The following is a 16,263-nucleotide window of genomic DNA, read 5'->3' as shown; positions in this document are numbered from 1 at the left end:
AGGGCATGCTGTCTCCAGTGTTAACATTGTTGAGATATTGTCAGGGCATGCTGTCTCCAGTGATAACATTGTTGAGATATTGTCAGGGCATGCTGTCTCCAGTGATAACATTGTTGAGATATTGTCAGGGCATGCTGTCTCCAGTGTTAACATTGTTGAGATATTGTCAGGGCATGCTGTCTCCAGTGTTAACATTGTTGAGATATTGTCAGGGCATGCTGTCTCCAGTGTTAACATTGTTGAGATATTGTCAGGGCATGCTGTCTCCAGTGTTAACATTGTTGAGATATTGTCAGGGCATGCTGTCTCCAGTGTTAACATTGTTGAGATATTGTCAGGGCATGCTGTCTCCAGTGTTAACATTGTTGAGATATTGTCAGGGCATGCTGTCTCCAGTGCTAACATTGTTGAGATATTGTTATGGCATGCTGTCTCCAGTGCTAACATTGTTGAGATATTGTCAGGGCATGCTGTCTCCAGTGTTAACATTGTTGAGATATTGTTATGGCATGCTGTCTCCAGTGTTAACATTGTTGAGATATTGTCAGGGCATGCTGTCTCCAGTGTTAACATTGTTGAGATATTGTCAGGGCATGCTGTCTCCAGTGTTAACATTGTTGAGATATTGTCAGGGCATGCTGTCTCCAGTGTTAACATTGTTGAGATATTGTCAGGGCATGCTGTCTCCAGTGTTAACATTGTTGAGATATTGTCATGGCATGCTGTCTCCAGTGTTAACATTGTTGAGATATTGTCATGGCATGCTGTCTCCAGTGCCAACATTGTTGAGATATTGTCATGGCATGCTGTCTCCAGTGCCAACATTGTTGAGATATTGTCATGGCATGCTGTCTCCAGTGCTAACATTGTTGAGATATTGTCATGGCATGCTGTCTCCAGTGTTAACATTGTTGAGATATTGTTATGGCAGTAGTTTCTTCAGTGTTCATGTTAATAATCTATGAACTCAGACCTTCTACCGTATTAATGCTTGTGAGCACAAGTACCCATGACATCATTGGTTGAAAAAAGTAATTTTACAGCAATCCAGTGTGAAAATGTGACAAAATATTTGTTTTGCCTGCAATTGGCCCCATTTCTTCCACTGAATTTAAGAGATTTTTTGTTGTAATGATTGTCTTAAATTAAATTTATTATAGATGTTTTTTAAAAAATCATTAAAAAAATCTGAAAAATGTGTTTGTTTTGGCAACACTTCCATGAAGTATAGAATTATTTTTTTTAGCCGGATGAGTGCTGGTATCCACTTGTAGCGCTCTTGTTATAAGTTTGTGTTGGCTTTATTTTTGGTTTGTAGGGAAATATTCTACTTATAGATATTTATTGGAATAAATTCCAAGAAATGATATAGAATCCTACATAAGTTCTTAAAAACGAATATATATTTTTTTTAAATATTTTTGTATATATTCACTAAACAGTATGGTGGTAATCCAGTGGCTTGTGCTATGGGAATGGCTGTACTTGATGTGATTCGTAACGAGCATCTGTTGTCCAGTGCCAAATCTGTGGGCAAGTGTCTGAAGGACGGTTTCCAAGCTATTCTGCAGAAACATAGACTCATGGGAGATGTCAGGTAGCCAAATAAATGTATTAAAGGTAATAGGTAAAAATATAAAAATGATGAACTATTAATATAATTATATGAAGATTCTTGATTAATTAATCATCATTAAATCAGTATTTAGTCCATATCTGCATTGATTACAGGTAAAAGTGTAATGGGCAAATTAAAAGAAAATGAAATAATATATGATCATAGTTTTGTGAAAACTGGTTGGTCGAGCAGTTGTGTATTTCTTTTAATGCCTTTGGAGGCATTTAGATAATAGAAACAGCCAAAATTATTGTTATTAAAAATTGTAGGGGTGCCGGAATGCTGGTTGGCGTGGAAATTGTGGAAGACAAGGAAAGTAGGAAGCCTAACAAGGATGCTGCAGAGGCCCTCGTGTACAAGTATGTGTTATTGTGTGCAAGTAGTTTTGTTGTAAGCCGATAAATAGATATAAGTGGCATATTACTAGGGTTTTAGCTAGTGTTATGCGTGTTAAGGGTCCTGCACTCTGTCTTTTTTTGGTAGCAGCCTTCTGCCATCATGGAGACCAGCACCTTCATATAATTAGATGTTAGATACTTTCAAATATTTTTTCCATTTTGATTATATAAAACGTAGATGATTACATTTAAACTTTACATATTTGGCAGTTGAAACCTTCTCACCTAGGCTACCAGGGTTTGATTCCTGGCCTGGGTGCATCTGAGTTGGGTTTGTGGTAACCAAGCTGGAAAAGTTGGTTTTCTCATGGTAGTCTGGTTTCCCCCACAACATAAGACCACTTTCTTGTGTAACATAATGCCAGCCAGAGTGATTAATATAATGTTGGAATAAATTGCTTCACAATTGTTATAACATAAATAAGTTTAAACTAAACAAAATATCACTTGTATTTTAAATAATCCTTAACCTTTCTGTCAAATTTATTATGTTCTAGTTTCTTCACAGCCCGATTCAATGTGCCCTTTTCTGTTATGGCAGTCTGTCCATCTTCTGCAGCATCATAGGATGTCCCTTTTAAAACCTGGCGTTAACCTTTTATCTAACCTCCTTTGTTGGAATGGTAACCATTGAAAGCAGAAAACCTAAAAAACACCTTAGTGGCGCTTGTAAGTTAAGCTAGTAATGAGAGTTGTTGAAACTGGGTGTTAAGTTCTCACCCTGTTTTCTTAAAGACTTAATCATAAGGTAGGCCTACATACTAATTTGGAGCTCTACTAGCCAAAGTAAGGTTAAGATGAGAGCTAGGTATCTTTCTTAAATCAGCCATATCCGTCCATGCATGATTGGATTATGGCCCTTAAGGTATTAGCCGCGTAATACACACTTTTTTAAAAGCTTTAACCGACAACATAGTTATAATCACGGTACACTATGGGACTTTTATCAAAATTTTGAAGATTTTTTACCGTGAATTAAAAAAAATATTTATGTTTCATTACACCCACCCCCAAACTCCAAGGGCTACAAAGAGCGACAAGTAAATATTTTGTCTATATTTGATTTTTTTTCGCATTATCAAAGATTATGAAATAAACACAACAGTTTCTGGTAAAATAAACTTCAGTTAACAGAAAACTAAAGTTCAAACGAACACATTATTGATACACATGGAAAAAAATCATTTTGATTGATCTTATGATTCCTCGGAAAAGAGCAGTTTTTCGATGTTTGAAAATATATAGCAGTTTTATAAAATTCATAAAAAATAATTAACTATAAGGCAAGCTGCTAAAATCATTTTAGATATTATCTATGATGTCTATTGAACAATTTAAAAGACAATTTATGATAGTTTACCGTCCAGTTTTGAAGAAAATATACATAATGTCATGTTACCATACATTTTTATAGCTAATAAAAATGCTTAAAAATCAACCTTTTTCTTGTAAAAATTTATAAAGCTTAATTGGACTTATTCATAAAATGTACTCTTTCAAATAAATGAATTTTACTTATGATACTAACTCAGAATACAGAATTTAAAACAAATGAGTGTACTTTTAAACTAAAATATGTGAAGAAACAAGAACAATAAGTGGGCTCGCCCCTCAAAAAATATCAGAGTGAAAGTTCTCAACTAATGTTTTTTTTTAATATTATAACATGTAAACAATCTCTGTGGGTAATTTGATGTATATCTGTTTTATTTTGTCATTGGTAGTCTAACAATTTTTTTTTTCAAAATAATTCTTCACTCTTCAAAATTTGAAGTTTGGTCTGTTCCCATGCTTTGTACTTGTGTGTGTGCACACAGATGATAACTACTCAATGCTGAGTCAATGCTGATTTGGTTTTCATGCACCTTCAGGTACTTTACCCATCAAGAATGTTTAGTGCTGTAACGGAAAAAAGTTGTACTTTAAAGCCTTTTTAACTAATTAGTATAGATAATTATACTGCCATACATATACAAAATAAAATATATACAGTTTAATATTTCTCGACATCATTTTGAAAAAACAACAACAAGCTGATACATACATGTATATATATAAAGAAAATTATTAAATTTATCAATAAAATTCATCATCATCATCATCATCATCATCATCATCATCATCATCATCACCACCACCACCACCACCACCACCACCACCACCACCACCACCACCACTTGACCACCATCACCACCACCACCACCACCACCACCACCACCACCACCACCACTTGATTATTGAATACAGTAGGTTTATAAAAACAAAAACCAAGTCAAATATGTTCAATATGAAATACTCACATCATCTCGATCAGATGCGACTGCCTTGTGGATGGACATGGCTGTCAAATCCGCTCTCAAGGATCCAACATAGTATTTAATGCAGGCTGGAATTCTTCATAACCCAGTGTTGTTGACTAAGTAATATTCAGTCATTTTCCTGCCTGGAAGTAATTAGACTTCTGATTATCAACCAGCAGAAACTACCACCGTAAAATACAAATGCACAAGTATTATACATTCTGCACTAATATCTGTTTTAGCCAAGAGTAAGGGTTGGTAGGCATAAATGTGTAGTTGTTGTGTATATGGTTGATAATGATTCACAACAGTATGGGGTTTTAACGAGACCTACACCAAGCCAATGAATGTCAATAGTGTCCTAGCAGATGCGGCTTCAAGCCCCAAACCACATACAACTTTTTTTCACAGGTTAATTTTGAAAATATGCATTTTGTAAACAAATAACTGGTATGTACATGTATTGTGGTATGTTAGAAATAGGTCACGTACCAAAACACATCATCTTTAAACAAAATTTTAAGTCGAATATTTTTTCTAAGATAAAACAATCAATTTAAAGATTACATACTCATATCATATCTTAAACATAAGTTATGTACATAATTACATATAAAATATGTAACATGTACATAAGTACATGTAAAATATGAATATGCTGTCTAAACATTTAGCTAATAAAAATGATTTAAGAATTCCAAAGATAAATTAAAAAACAAACGTTTTTGAACACATCAACGTACAAAACTGCTCAAGGATACTTACATTCTGAGCCCTTTGATACGAATATCCCAGTTCCATGCCGATTGTTGACAGTTCGTTTTTTCGAGAGAAAATCTTCTCTTACGCGTATATTTCACTTATAATCCATGTTTTACTGTAATGACTCAAATTGTTAGATGTATCGTAATCAAATGTGTACTTTTAGTGTTTATTTATTTTAAACGTATATTCATGAGAAACGTATATTCATGAGAAAAACATCACAATGTTTCCCAATCCTACGATGTAGAAATTCCATTATTGACCTATGAATAGCCGGGAAATACATTCTGTTTCTAAAAATAGCAACATCCGGTATAGGCCGAATACGCCCGATGTTCGTCGCGATCTGTTACGGCGAGTGGCGATATATGTCGATGTTACCCGATGTTTCCCGAGTTGTATTACATGGCTAATACCTTAAAGCTGTGCAGCCCTAGCAAAAGTAAACTCTAAGGGAGACAACTTGTACAGAAAGTTGTGTATTATTGCAGTATTTCTCTCCCTTCGCGCTTAGTAAAACATTTGGTTCACTGATTGCTTCCCTTTGAATGTAGTTGCAGTATATTGCCTAATACTAGTATGTACCTGCTTTGGATAAAGAATTAACTAAAGGTCATGCCAGTAGAACATAGGCCCTTGTGGGCCTCTTGTTATGAAGGACTTCTTGACATGAAATATTTTGGGCATGATGCATATCTAATTGTATATGATTGGATTCACAGGTTCATTAGTAATATATAGTTTTGAAAACAATGCTTCTATTTTGTAGATTAAAGGAAAAGAAAATTATCACATCCAATGAGGGACCGGACAAGAACGTGATAATATTTCAGCCACCGATGTGTTTTACGTGTGAGAACGCTGCCACAGTGGTGAAAGCGGTGGACGATGCGCTCACAGAAGTCGAGGAAGAAGATCGTCAGGTCTCGATGAGTAGTGATATAATTGTGCCGCTGAGTGTGATCACCGCATCGAAACACAAGCTCAGCAGTGATGATGAAGATGACGATGATGAGTATGAATCTCCATCAAAAAGATTCTATGAGGGAGTTGATTGATTGAAGTTATTTATATTGTTTTGTAAACTGGTTTGAATCCATAAAAAATAGTTCATTGATTAATCATGAAAATAATTGAATGCTAATTCATTACTATCATTATTATGATATTGATTTTAAAAGAATAAGAATTTCTTTAAAAAGTAAATTGATGAAAAGAAAAACATGATTCAAAACATTCAAAACTTATCAGTATTAGGTTAGTAGATTATTTGTAAATTGTTTATGGGAAATATTTATGACTTTTATATAAGAAACTTTTTATTTTATTTCTATTTATATGAAGGACCTATCATGAGTTGTTATATGATATACAAATTTATTCAATGAGTTCCAAAATTTGTTAGAAAGCATGCCTTTGGCAAGTTTACTTTCCGTACATAATTTCTGGACGATTTGAATAAAATTGTGCAGTTCCAAGATGACGAGTGTCAGATTCCTTTTATCACATGCCTTTTTCCGGTTAAAGAAATACCTGCCTTAATGATAAGCCAAAACCTAAAAGCAATGACATTTTCTGCGCCACGTGCATTAAATAATTAATAACAAAATAATGTTCAAATATTGATTGTTTTAATTCTGTTTTTAAGATGAATGAATACTGAGATGATATCCAGTAAGAATTACAACAAAAACACTATGCTTTTATCTAAGTTTGTTTTCTTTTAAATGGTTAGGCTACATGACTTTTTAATTTTGTAATATATTCATGTCTTCATTTGCTGTTTAAATACAGAAAATGACAAAGGTTTAAAGAATGTTTTATAAATTAACTAGCTACTTGAGTCAAATAAATCTTTATGATAAAAACATATTTGGAAATAATCATATGACTTGCTAGAATATTGTGCACCAGTCAATTGTAACAACGGCCCTTCCAGGTGGCCCCGCAGGGCAGAGTAAATGCGGTGGTTTTGTTTTCATGCAGAAAATAGTAGGGCATGGGCCTTACCTAGGATGTCCTAGGGGTGCAGGGGAGTTTCTTGGAAATTTTCTCAGCAGTTTGTCCCCACAGGGTGGGTATTTTACCTGGGATTGCCTGGACTGAAAGTCAAATGACTGGTGCATTAGTGATATTGTTTTCAATGAAATTGTTTTCGTACATGCAGAGTGATATTCTTGTATTTCTCATGTCTTCTATAGAAAAATATGTGATGGTTATATGAAACCGGAAACAAAATATAGCAGGTGATAAAATACAAATTATGTAGGAAATCTTGTGATTCTGGACTGGTATTCATAACACATCTTAAGTCATTCCTTAACTTAAGTCAATTTTCTTAAATTTTTCATAGTCAAATTAAAAGAAGAGTATAAGTGTTTTGAATATGAAAGTATGTATTTTGAATCAAATCAATGAAAAAAAAAAAAAAAATACAGATATTATGAAGTTATTGTATCATATAATAAAAGAGATACTCAGCTCAAAAAAGTGAGGAAATGACTTCAGATTTCTAATGAATACGGCCACTGCAATAGGAATCTATCAGCTTGCGATAAAAAAATGTATATACATGTACAGTCATACATTGTTTTGTGATATATTGGATAAAGTGCATCTGGTATTGTGATAATTTGAAGGGTTATTGTGATTTTTGTATTGTAAATCTGCTCAATTCAATTTACTAGTTTCAAATATTTTTATATGAATTGATAATAATTTGGTGATCCTTTTTTAAATATGAAAATATTGGAAAGGATTTTTTAAAATATTTGTTTGTAGCTGTTTGTACTATTATTGTGCTATTATTGTGCTTATTGTTTTTAGTTATTTTTGCCAAAAAAAAATTCTTTGTAAGAGCCCCTGATTGCTTGTAGGACTTACACTTAAATTACCGTAATAATCATGTCAAATATAACATCAGTCATTAATTCAGCTTTAAATTCTGAAGAATTCATTCAAAATTTCATTTGATGTGCAATATATTTTTGCTTCACAATTTAAATTTCCATGATAGAAAGTTAGCACCAAATCATTGGATATGAATTTTACTAAGTTGTAAAAAATTTCTTGAAGTGTTAAGTTCAAGATATCACTATCAAATTACCGGGGTGAGAATCTTTTTGGATTGTGGGATTTTCTTGTTTCCATGGCAAAGAAATGAATAACTTTTGATTTGGGAAAATGCAATCTTATACCCTTAAAATGCTTGAACAAGGAGTTTTAAAGTAGCTCTGCCCCCACCACAGCCCTGGACCAACCATGGGACCTCACCCCAGGACCACTGACCCAAAGTTCATAGGTTTTTGCTTTCAGCTATTTGCACCCCTGAAAGCTACTAATATAAGAAATTTTAAGCAAACTATTTGTACTTAAAACTGATGCTTTTTATGCTCTGTATTTCAGTCTTTAAAAAAATACATTTAATACATACATGGTAAAAGTATATTGTACATTATCCTTGTACAACTTTTGTGTTTTATTTGTAGATTTTTAATCCTTACCCTGCTAAAAGCATTGTCATGTGTATTCATTTGATTTTTTTAATTTATAAATTGTGTTCATTCATTTTCAGGAATTTTTATCTTAATGAGGCTTAAATTGTTATATTCTTTGTGTTGTTCACAAAAACATTGAGCATCTTGACAATGTGCAGATATATGAAAGGCTCCCAACTCGGGCTATTATTGTTGTTGAATTATGTCCCCTTGATAGTTTGAGTGAGAAAAAAAAATACATCAACAGACAAGCGTTAACATTTTCTCCACACTGATATTATATTTAACTGTACTGGCCAAAGGCCAACAGAACTTTTGCCTTGCAATCGCCGTAAACAATTGCTAGAAAACATGATAAAGTTTTCAGTTTTGATTATAAACAAACAGATAAAGTAGTAAGACATCCATTAGAGCTCCATTCCTTTCTTTAACCAGCCAGATCCATCCATGCATTGCTATCGTTGCCAAGTGAAAAATTACAGTCTTAAGGGAGGCAACCAGTCATGAGCAAGTGTGTTTTTCTTATTCAATCCCTTGGATTAGTTTAAAAGACAACCTGTACTGACTTGTAAGAGAGTTCAATAATATAATGAAATATCCTTTTGAAATTTGTGCCTTTATTGAACCAGCCAGATCTGCCCATGCATGACTGGATCATGGCCCTTGAAATGCTGCAGCCCAAACAAAAGTATACTCTAAGGCAGACAACATGTACAGAGAGTTGTGTATTATTGTAGTGATTCCCTCCCTTTGCCCATTGTGAAGCATGGTTTACTGATTGCTTCCCTTGAATGTGGGTTAAGTATATTGCCTGTAACTAGTATTTATAATTTTATTGACGTGCTTCGGATAAAAAATAACAAAAAAGTCATGCCAGTAGAGCATAGGCCTCATTGGTCTCTTGTTTTATGTAAATTATCATGCCACCATTTTTAGGGTATTTAGGCGTTTGAATGTTAAAGGAATTGAAGCATTAAGATCTTTTAAAACTGTGTTTATTTCGATACCTTGGTTTCAGTGGATTTTACTTTAAACATATATTGCTTATGTTACAGCTGGACTCTAAAAATTGTAAATGATAAGTATTTTATTTCCTTTTGACTGATCTTTTTGTCTACATTTCCTGAATGTTTGAATGTTAATTCTCATGTTCATTTTTTGATTGTTGTCATGATAATATGTTATCAATAATAAAGAACATCAATATTTTTTTGTATTTTATTTAGTTTTCCTGCAGAGTTACTTATAGTTGATGACCTAGATTGATACTTCATTATTGGGTTAAATTATCTGGGTCAGGTGAGATTTAAAATGAGGTCATTGGGTTAAATTATCTAGGTCTTACATATGTTGATGACCTTGATTTTGGTGAAGCATTCATTATCTCCCTTTTCTTTATAAATATAATTAAGCATTGGGTTTAAAACTAGGTCAAATTAATTAGGTCAAGGGTAAATGTCAAATTTGATTCTCTGGGTCAGGTGGGTTTTAATTTCAGGTCATGTGACATCAAAATCAATACAGCCGGCCAATTTCTAATATCTGGGTCAGGTTTCATAAAAACATTGACAAGAAGACAGTTGATTTACATTATTTAATTTATACATTAACAAACTATGAATTTCTAGAAAGATCACATATGTGAATCACATGCAAAATACAGTGTTACACAAAAACAATTCACAAAATGATTAAACAGCAAGCAAAATGGAAGTAGCTATTTAAAAAAAAAGCTGAAAAATCATTGGACCCAGTTAAATGTAAAAACAAAGAGAGCCACAGTGTGTACTCAAACACTCATCTGTTAATTTTCAATTGAAAAAAGAGCATGACTCTATATTTATTAAAACCAGGTGAAGTGCATATTTTCTTTAGAAACATGAGTAACAAGATTAATGTTAAAATCTTGACCATTTTTTTTTAACTCTGCTGCTAACAATGACGCCAAGACTAGGACAGCACCTCGGCTGCACTCTTTGATAACAGACCAGCTATAAATTAGCAAAATAATTAATACATAATAAGCATACCGTATTATATCATGCATAGGACGCACTTTTTTACCCCCAATTCTCGTCTTAAAAATTGCCTGCGTCCTTTCTATGCTATTAGAATTTCATCTGTTTTTTTCCAAGTCCATTTCAGGTCGAAAATATCGGACCGGGGAAGAACGCGGTAATAGTAAGTATCTGTACTGCGTCACCGAAAAGAACAACTGACATAGGTAAAATCACGCAAGTGAACACACGCAGAAATATATTGAATGTTTACTTTAAAATGATTTATTGAGAAATAAATTGAAAAAAAACACGAGCGTTTACTTTTTTATAAAAGGGACGCTACTCACAAAATCTCGATGTGAGTCAGCACTTTAACTGGATTGAGTTATAACGGTAACGGAAATCGGGAAAGGAGGTAAATATCAATTAATCGTTGTTTATGATTTTAATGTTTCGATATTTTACAAAACATTTTGTATGTAACTGTTTTAAAAAATTGATAAAGGAATGTGCATAACGCAAAGTAGCATTATTGTCACTATCAAATCTTTTCAAATGTGCGAAGGTGTGAAAAACACCCGCTGTCTGTCATTAGAAAAACATCAATAGAACAAACTATTGTGATGGTAATACCTTATGGTTGTTTGTTCGCACTTTACCCGATGTGCCTTCCGCTGGCAAGGCTAATTACCGACACTTAATTATGCCGACATGCTTTAATCCGCACAGCGACAAGCCTTATCAAAACAATCATCAGTTTTGTTGCGATTGCAACGGTTGCAACTGTTGACTGTCATTCAGAAGGCATGTCGAGACTATTGCAACGGTTGCAACGGTTGACTGTCAGTCGGGACTATTACGGCATTTGTATAAGTCTTATAATATGCGTAAATGTTCTCAAAATGTCAAGACATATATCATTGTTGTGTACGCTATATTACCAAAATACGACGATAATTATCGAAATACACAAGACAGTTATCAAAATATGCCTCATATACAATTTTTTGTTTGTTTTTTACTTCAATATATATGTTATAAATACTTGACCAACCTCAATTTTTCGGCTCCGATTTTGACATTTTTCCGCTGCGTCCTATCTTATATATTAAGGGTTTTTACCCGTTTTCTCAACTATTTTTTTGCCTGCGTCCTATCTATGCTAGCGTCCTATACATGATATAATACGGTACCTTAAATAAGTAGACAAGAGGTATTTAAGTGTGGATAAGTGAAGGTACCTTAAAAAGAAGGGCACCTACAAGGATAACAATTCTCAACTGTTTATTTTTTCAATTCATACCTTAGCCATATAAATTATAAGACTTAATATTTCATAGAAATATCTTCATCAGATTCAGGTAATTACAAACATTTAAGTTTTTTTCTCAAGATTTTACAATACTCGCCTTCTTTAATAACAAGTGTGCAAAGGTCATTTAAGAGCCAATTCAAGATTGTTTCACATTTTATACTATTTTATACTATTTAATGGATAATATTGTTTACTTTTCCTTAATTGCTAAAGCTACATTTGAAATTAAACAATAAAATAAAACAAGCTCGGCTGTTAGATAAGGCACACAAATAAACATAGCAAATTGAAGTTTAGAAATCAATCCCATGAGACAATAAAATTTCATGAATCAGATTTGCAGTCCTTAATATTTCTACTAATATTCTATGTGACCGTCACCTTTTGACCTACTGACTCCAAATCAATGGGGTTCATCTACTGACAATGACAAATGGGCATACAAAGTCTGAAGACTAGGCACAAAGTTATGAGAAAGTTATTGGTGGGAAATGAAAGTATGGAGCCACTGCTTCAAATGCAGATGAACAAACCTTTGTGAGTCTGCAATGCTTCTTGGGCCAAACAATAAAACATGCAGTATAAAAAATAAAATATACAGAGATTCGTAACAAACAGAAAATAATACACGTTCTGAAGACTCTTGGACGGATAATGCATGTACATATGTGTGAGAAAAATAATTTAATAAATAGAAAAATACAATAGGAGAAACATATAAGCTCTCCTAAAAATAATAGATTTCATAGCACATATACTAATGTAGATACTATACACAAATATTTCAGACAAGAGCTCTGCCACTGGATGCTATGCTCAAATATTTATCTCAATAAAGGCTTAAACAGAAAAACAAAAGGCCAATGATGGCCTATGCTCTACTGGCATGGCTCTTTTGGACATTTTTAATACAGAGCATGTTACCATATGATTTAAAGGGAGACAGTGCAAAATCAAGTTAAATTATCTATCCATATTTTTGTGAAAAGGAAAATAACAATAAACAGAAACACTAAAAATGTATATCTTTAAACAAAGCTTTGGAAATATAATTTCATCAGGACTTATCGAGATATATGAAATATTATGATGTATAAAGAACTGGACACAGCAGCTGTTTAAAGTACACAAAACTGCTAATAAATGTATGACATCTAAATTATCAAAACTCATGTTAAATAAGCCACAAAAAAATGAATGACTCACATTTCAAATTGATAGAAAAACACATTTTGAAGAAACGAAAAATGGAATGTTCACACAACTCAGCTTAATCAAATGCTGAAGGAAGAATTTAAGCAAATTTACTTCAAACAAAAACATGAAAGTTCTCGACTTTCGGAGGACTCTTAATTTAAATCATCATTGAAAACAACAACAAGAGACCTCTTATTAACAATTATATCTTTTGATCACTTAATCAAAAATTTGGTAATCCCAAGAAGTAATATTTTTAATTTTTTCGAAAAAAAGGGTTTGATTGGTCGCACTTATAACACTCTATCCAATTAGTGACTTAAACACAAATTTTAACTAAATTATTTATCTCAAGGTATTTCGTCACTTGGTAGAAAAGATGGCCCCTTCATACTAGATACAAGCAAATTGTAAACTGTAAAGCCATCATACTTGTGGCTTTCACTCAAACTTCAAAGGGTCATACCATTTCCATAATGATTTTAGCAAGAGTAATGGGACTTGCAACACAAGTGAATGACATATAATGAATATGTTTACAAAATTCATGCTACTATTTTTAATAACACCAGAAATATGACAAAACCATGTAGCTTTCCCACTTTTAAATCAGAAAAGCTGCCAGTCTATGGCAGATCCATGTAAGTGGAAGATATGTGTGAAAGTATGGGCATGCGGCTTTTCACCATTCAACTCACACATATTATTTAGGGTGTAAGATTTTTGCACCATTCAATTTGTAAATCATTAAGACTTGTACTTATCATTCAACTCTGGTACATATCATTCAGGATCCCGAGGTTTTTCACCATTCACCTCATACATATCATTTAGGCTCGTACTTACTATTAAATTAGTACTAATCATTTAGGCTGGTTCTTATCATTAAGGCTGGTACTTATCATTTAGGCTTGTACATATCATTCAGGCTTGTACTTATTATTCAACTAGTACAACTAATTTAGGCAATGACCCACAACCATTTTAAATGCACAAAACTAAACTAGAATGGAATTCAATTGCATCATATGCCATCTACAACACAGTCCAACACTATTATACATACAGGTATTAATGTGAATAACTTAAGTAAATCAAATATTAATATTTACCCATAATAGTTTGCCTTCATCACATTAATCTCCTCATAAAAGGCATGGAATGAAAACCATAATACTTAACAATAAGAAATGTTTTAAGTATGCTGTTAGTATGGAATCTTAAAAAAAAAGAAGCAGAAAAAGGTCTAGTTGTTAACTTTCAAAATGGTCAAGTTTTCAGCACCATGCGAAATACTATTAATTCTTTTATCGAAAAGACACTTTATGTATCCATAACATTCAAAACATGTCATGCCACAGAAGTCACCATTCTGATTTCAGTCACAGGAAACTATCGCATCATAATTTGCTGCTTATGTTTTATTTACTTTAAGACCAATTTCGATTTTCTGTTTGTCGTGGTTTGCATAATAGGACTAGCAATAGGTTTTAAGCTAACAATACAAATACTACAGGTAAATGATTTCAGAGTTACAACATTTCACAATGCCTTAGAGTAACACAAGACTTAGTATACATGAACAAGTTTACAAAATGTACGATGTTCTGCATTTATAGAAGCACAATTTTCAGATCACAGAAAATGTATAGAAAAAATATTTGTACAAGTATCACAATTGTACATCTTCATAACATCAATGCTTATAACAATTTGTTCTTACATTTGCTTCAAAAAAGTTGAGTCAAACAGAACTGACCAATCAAAGCTCACAACCAATTTTCGAATAAAAAATCACATGATCACATTGGACCAATCAGCATTCATCAGTAAAATCTTGACCAACAAGAATGCAGCAAATTGTCCCATGACATTAAACTGACAAATCACAAGTCATCATTGTACATAGGCACCTCCTCCTCCACTATTTCACCATCTTCCTCTTCCTGGCCGCCTCCGCCACGGAATCCATTCATCTTTGAAGTATCTATGGTGTTTGAGAGGGGAATATCCAATGCCTGGTGAACAGCTTGTATTGTCCGCATGTTAACGTAGTATGCTATGTTTACCCCCGATACACGTCCCTTCATCTCTTCCATAGCGTTGTATGCCTGGGAAAGTAAGAAATATTTCCATTTGTATTCAACGCAGAAACATTATATGGATATTTCTCAAACCTGAGAGAATTGCCTAGTCTGCAACTAGCATATATTGACAATGCAGAAGAGTTTTATCCACTCTATTGGTATTAAATTAATTTGGTTTATTTAAAATGTGATTATCTTTCCTTCTGTACATGCAAAATCAGTGAAATTGAGTATCACAATAATGTATTCCGTCAGATATCCACTAGAGTTCATGTCGATAAATATATATTATTTGTTAGTATACATACAGCCTTCCAGCGCTCCTTCCTGGCATAGTGTTCAATGATGAACCCGTACACATCTCCGATCCTAACTCCACTGTCCAGCTCCGGCTCTTCCAGTAACACCTGGCATTGCTTGATGGCTTCCTCTGTGTCCTCATCGTACACACTATTTGAAGGGCAAATGCAAGATTTTAGCAAGAGTTGGGTGTTTTAGCAATAATCAGACAGAACAGTACATTATAGGCAGTGTCAGTCCCCAGACTCTGGGCAGGGCTTGGTAGACCTGCCGTGTTCCATCTCGTCATTTTCGTACATTTTGATACATTTGTACTTCTCTGGTATCATGTGTGGGCAAATGAAAGATTTAAGCAAGAGTTGGATAGGCACATGTAAAATTTTAGCAATAGATGGATGAATACATAAGAAACATCCCATAACTTAAGAGCTAAGTAATTTAAGTCAAGTATACAATGCAAAGGAATGCTTTCAAATACTTAACAGACACTGGAACACTTCATATTACATTTCAATACACCTTACAGAGTCTTGATACTAACCGTCTAGCAGTGACAAACTTCTTTATAAACGTGATCTTGTTTTTCAGCTGTGCGAGTCTTTCCTCTTGTAAGGCTTCGTCAGCCATCTTGGCCTTGCCCAGACATTTGAATGCCTCTCCTAGGGCACCCAAGGCTTTGTCATAATTCTGGTATTCATCTATTTCAACCTGTAAATGAATATTGGGTTAATTACTGAAACTACATAATATCAGATAAATTAAACATTTGGTATCATTCATCATCTT

General features: G+C 33.4%; 2 protein-coding genes and 1 long non-coding RNA gene across 5 annotated transcripts in view; 1 reads left to right on the top strand and 2 right to left on the bottom strand.

Annotated features, from left to right (window-relative positions):
- The window catches only part of LOC128206826 (ethanolamine-phosphate phospho-lyase-like), a 29,173-nt gene extending 19,386 nt beyond the window's left edge, over positions 1-9,787 (top strand). For all 3 annotated transcript variants that reach the window (XM_052909524.1, XM_052909510.1, XM_052909516.1), the window contains exons 10-12: positions 1,443-1,597; positions 1,888-1,977; positions 5,851-9,787. In XM_052909524.1, the coding sequence (XP_052765484.1) occupies positions 1,443-1,597; positions 1,888-1,977; positions 5,851-6,139 (534 nt within the window). In that variant the 3' untranslated portion in view covers positions 6,140-9,787. The remainder of the gene's footprint in view (positions 1-1,442; positions 1,598-1,887; positions 1,978-5,850) is intronic.
- Positions 1,984-5,831, bottom strand: LOC128206841 (uncharacterized). The gene is made up of 3 exons (XR_008256601.1): positions 5,082-5,831; positions 4,317-4,459; positions 1,984-3,915 (listed from the first exon to the last, which is right to left on the bottom strand). It is a non-coding gene; the product is annotated as an uncharacterized LOC128206841 (long non-coding RNA).
- Positions 9,788-10,157: 370 nt separating the features above from the next.
- The window catches only part of LOC128208482 (intraflagellar transport protein 140 homolog), a 42,224-nt gene continuing 36,118 nt past the window's right edge, over positions 10,158-16,263 (bottom strand). The window contains exons 29-31 of the mRNA XM_052912047.1: positions 16,019-16,185; positions 15,486-15,627; positions 10,158-15,201 (exon numbers count right to left, since the gene is read on the bottom strand). Coding sequence (XP_052768007.1) covers positions 14,977-15,201; positions 15,486-15,627; positions 16,019-16,185 — 534 coding nt within the window. The 3' untranslated portion in view covers positions 10,158-14,976. The remainder of the gene's footprint in view (positions 15,202-15,485; positions 15,628-16,018; positions 16,186-16,263) is intronic.

Source organism: Mya arenaria, chromosome 2 (assembly GCF_026914265.1).
Source record: "Mya arenaria isolate MELC-2E11 chromosome 2, ASM2691426v1".
Lineage (NCBI taxonomy): Eukaryota > Metazoa > Mollusca > Bivalvia > Myida > Myidae > Mya > Mya arenaria.
Note: the sequence above shows the minus strand (reverse complement) of the source record. Positions and strands in the feature narration are given on the sequence as shown.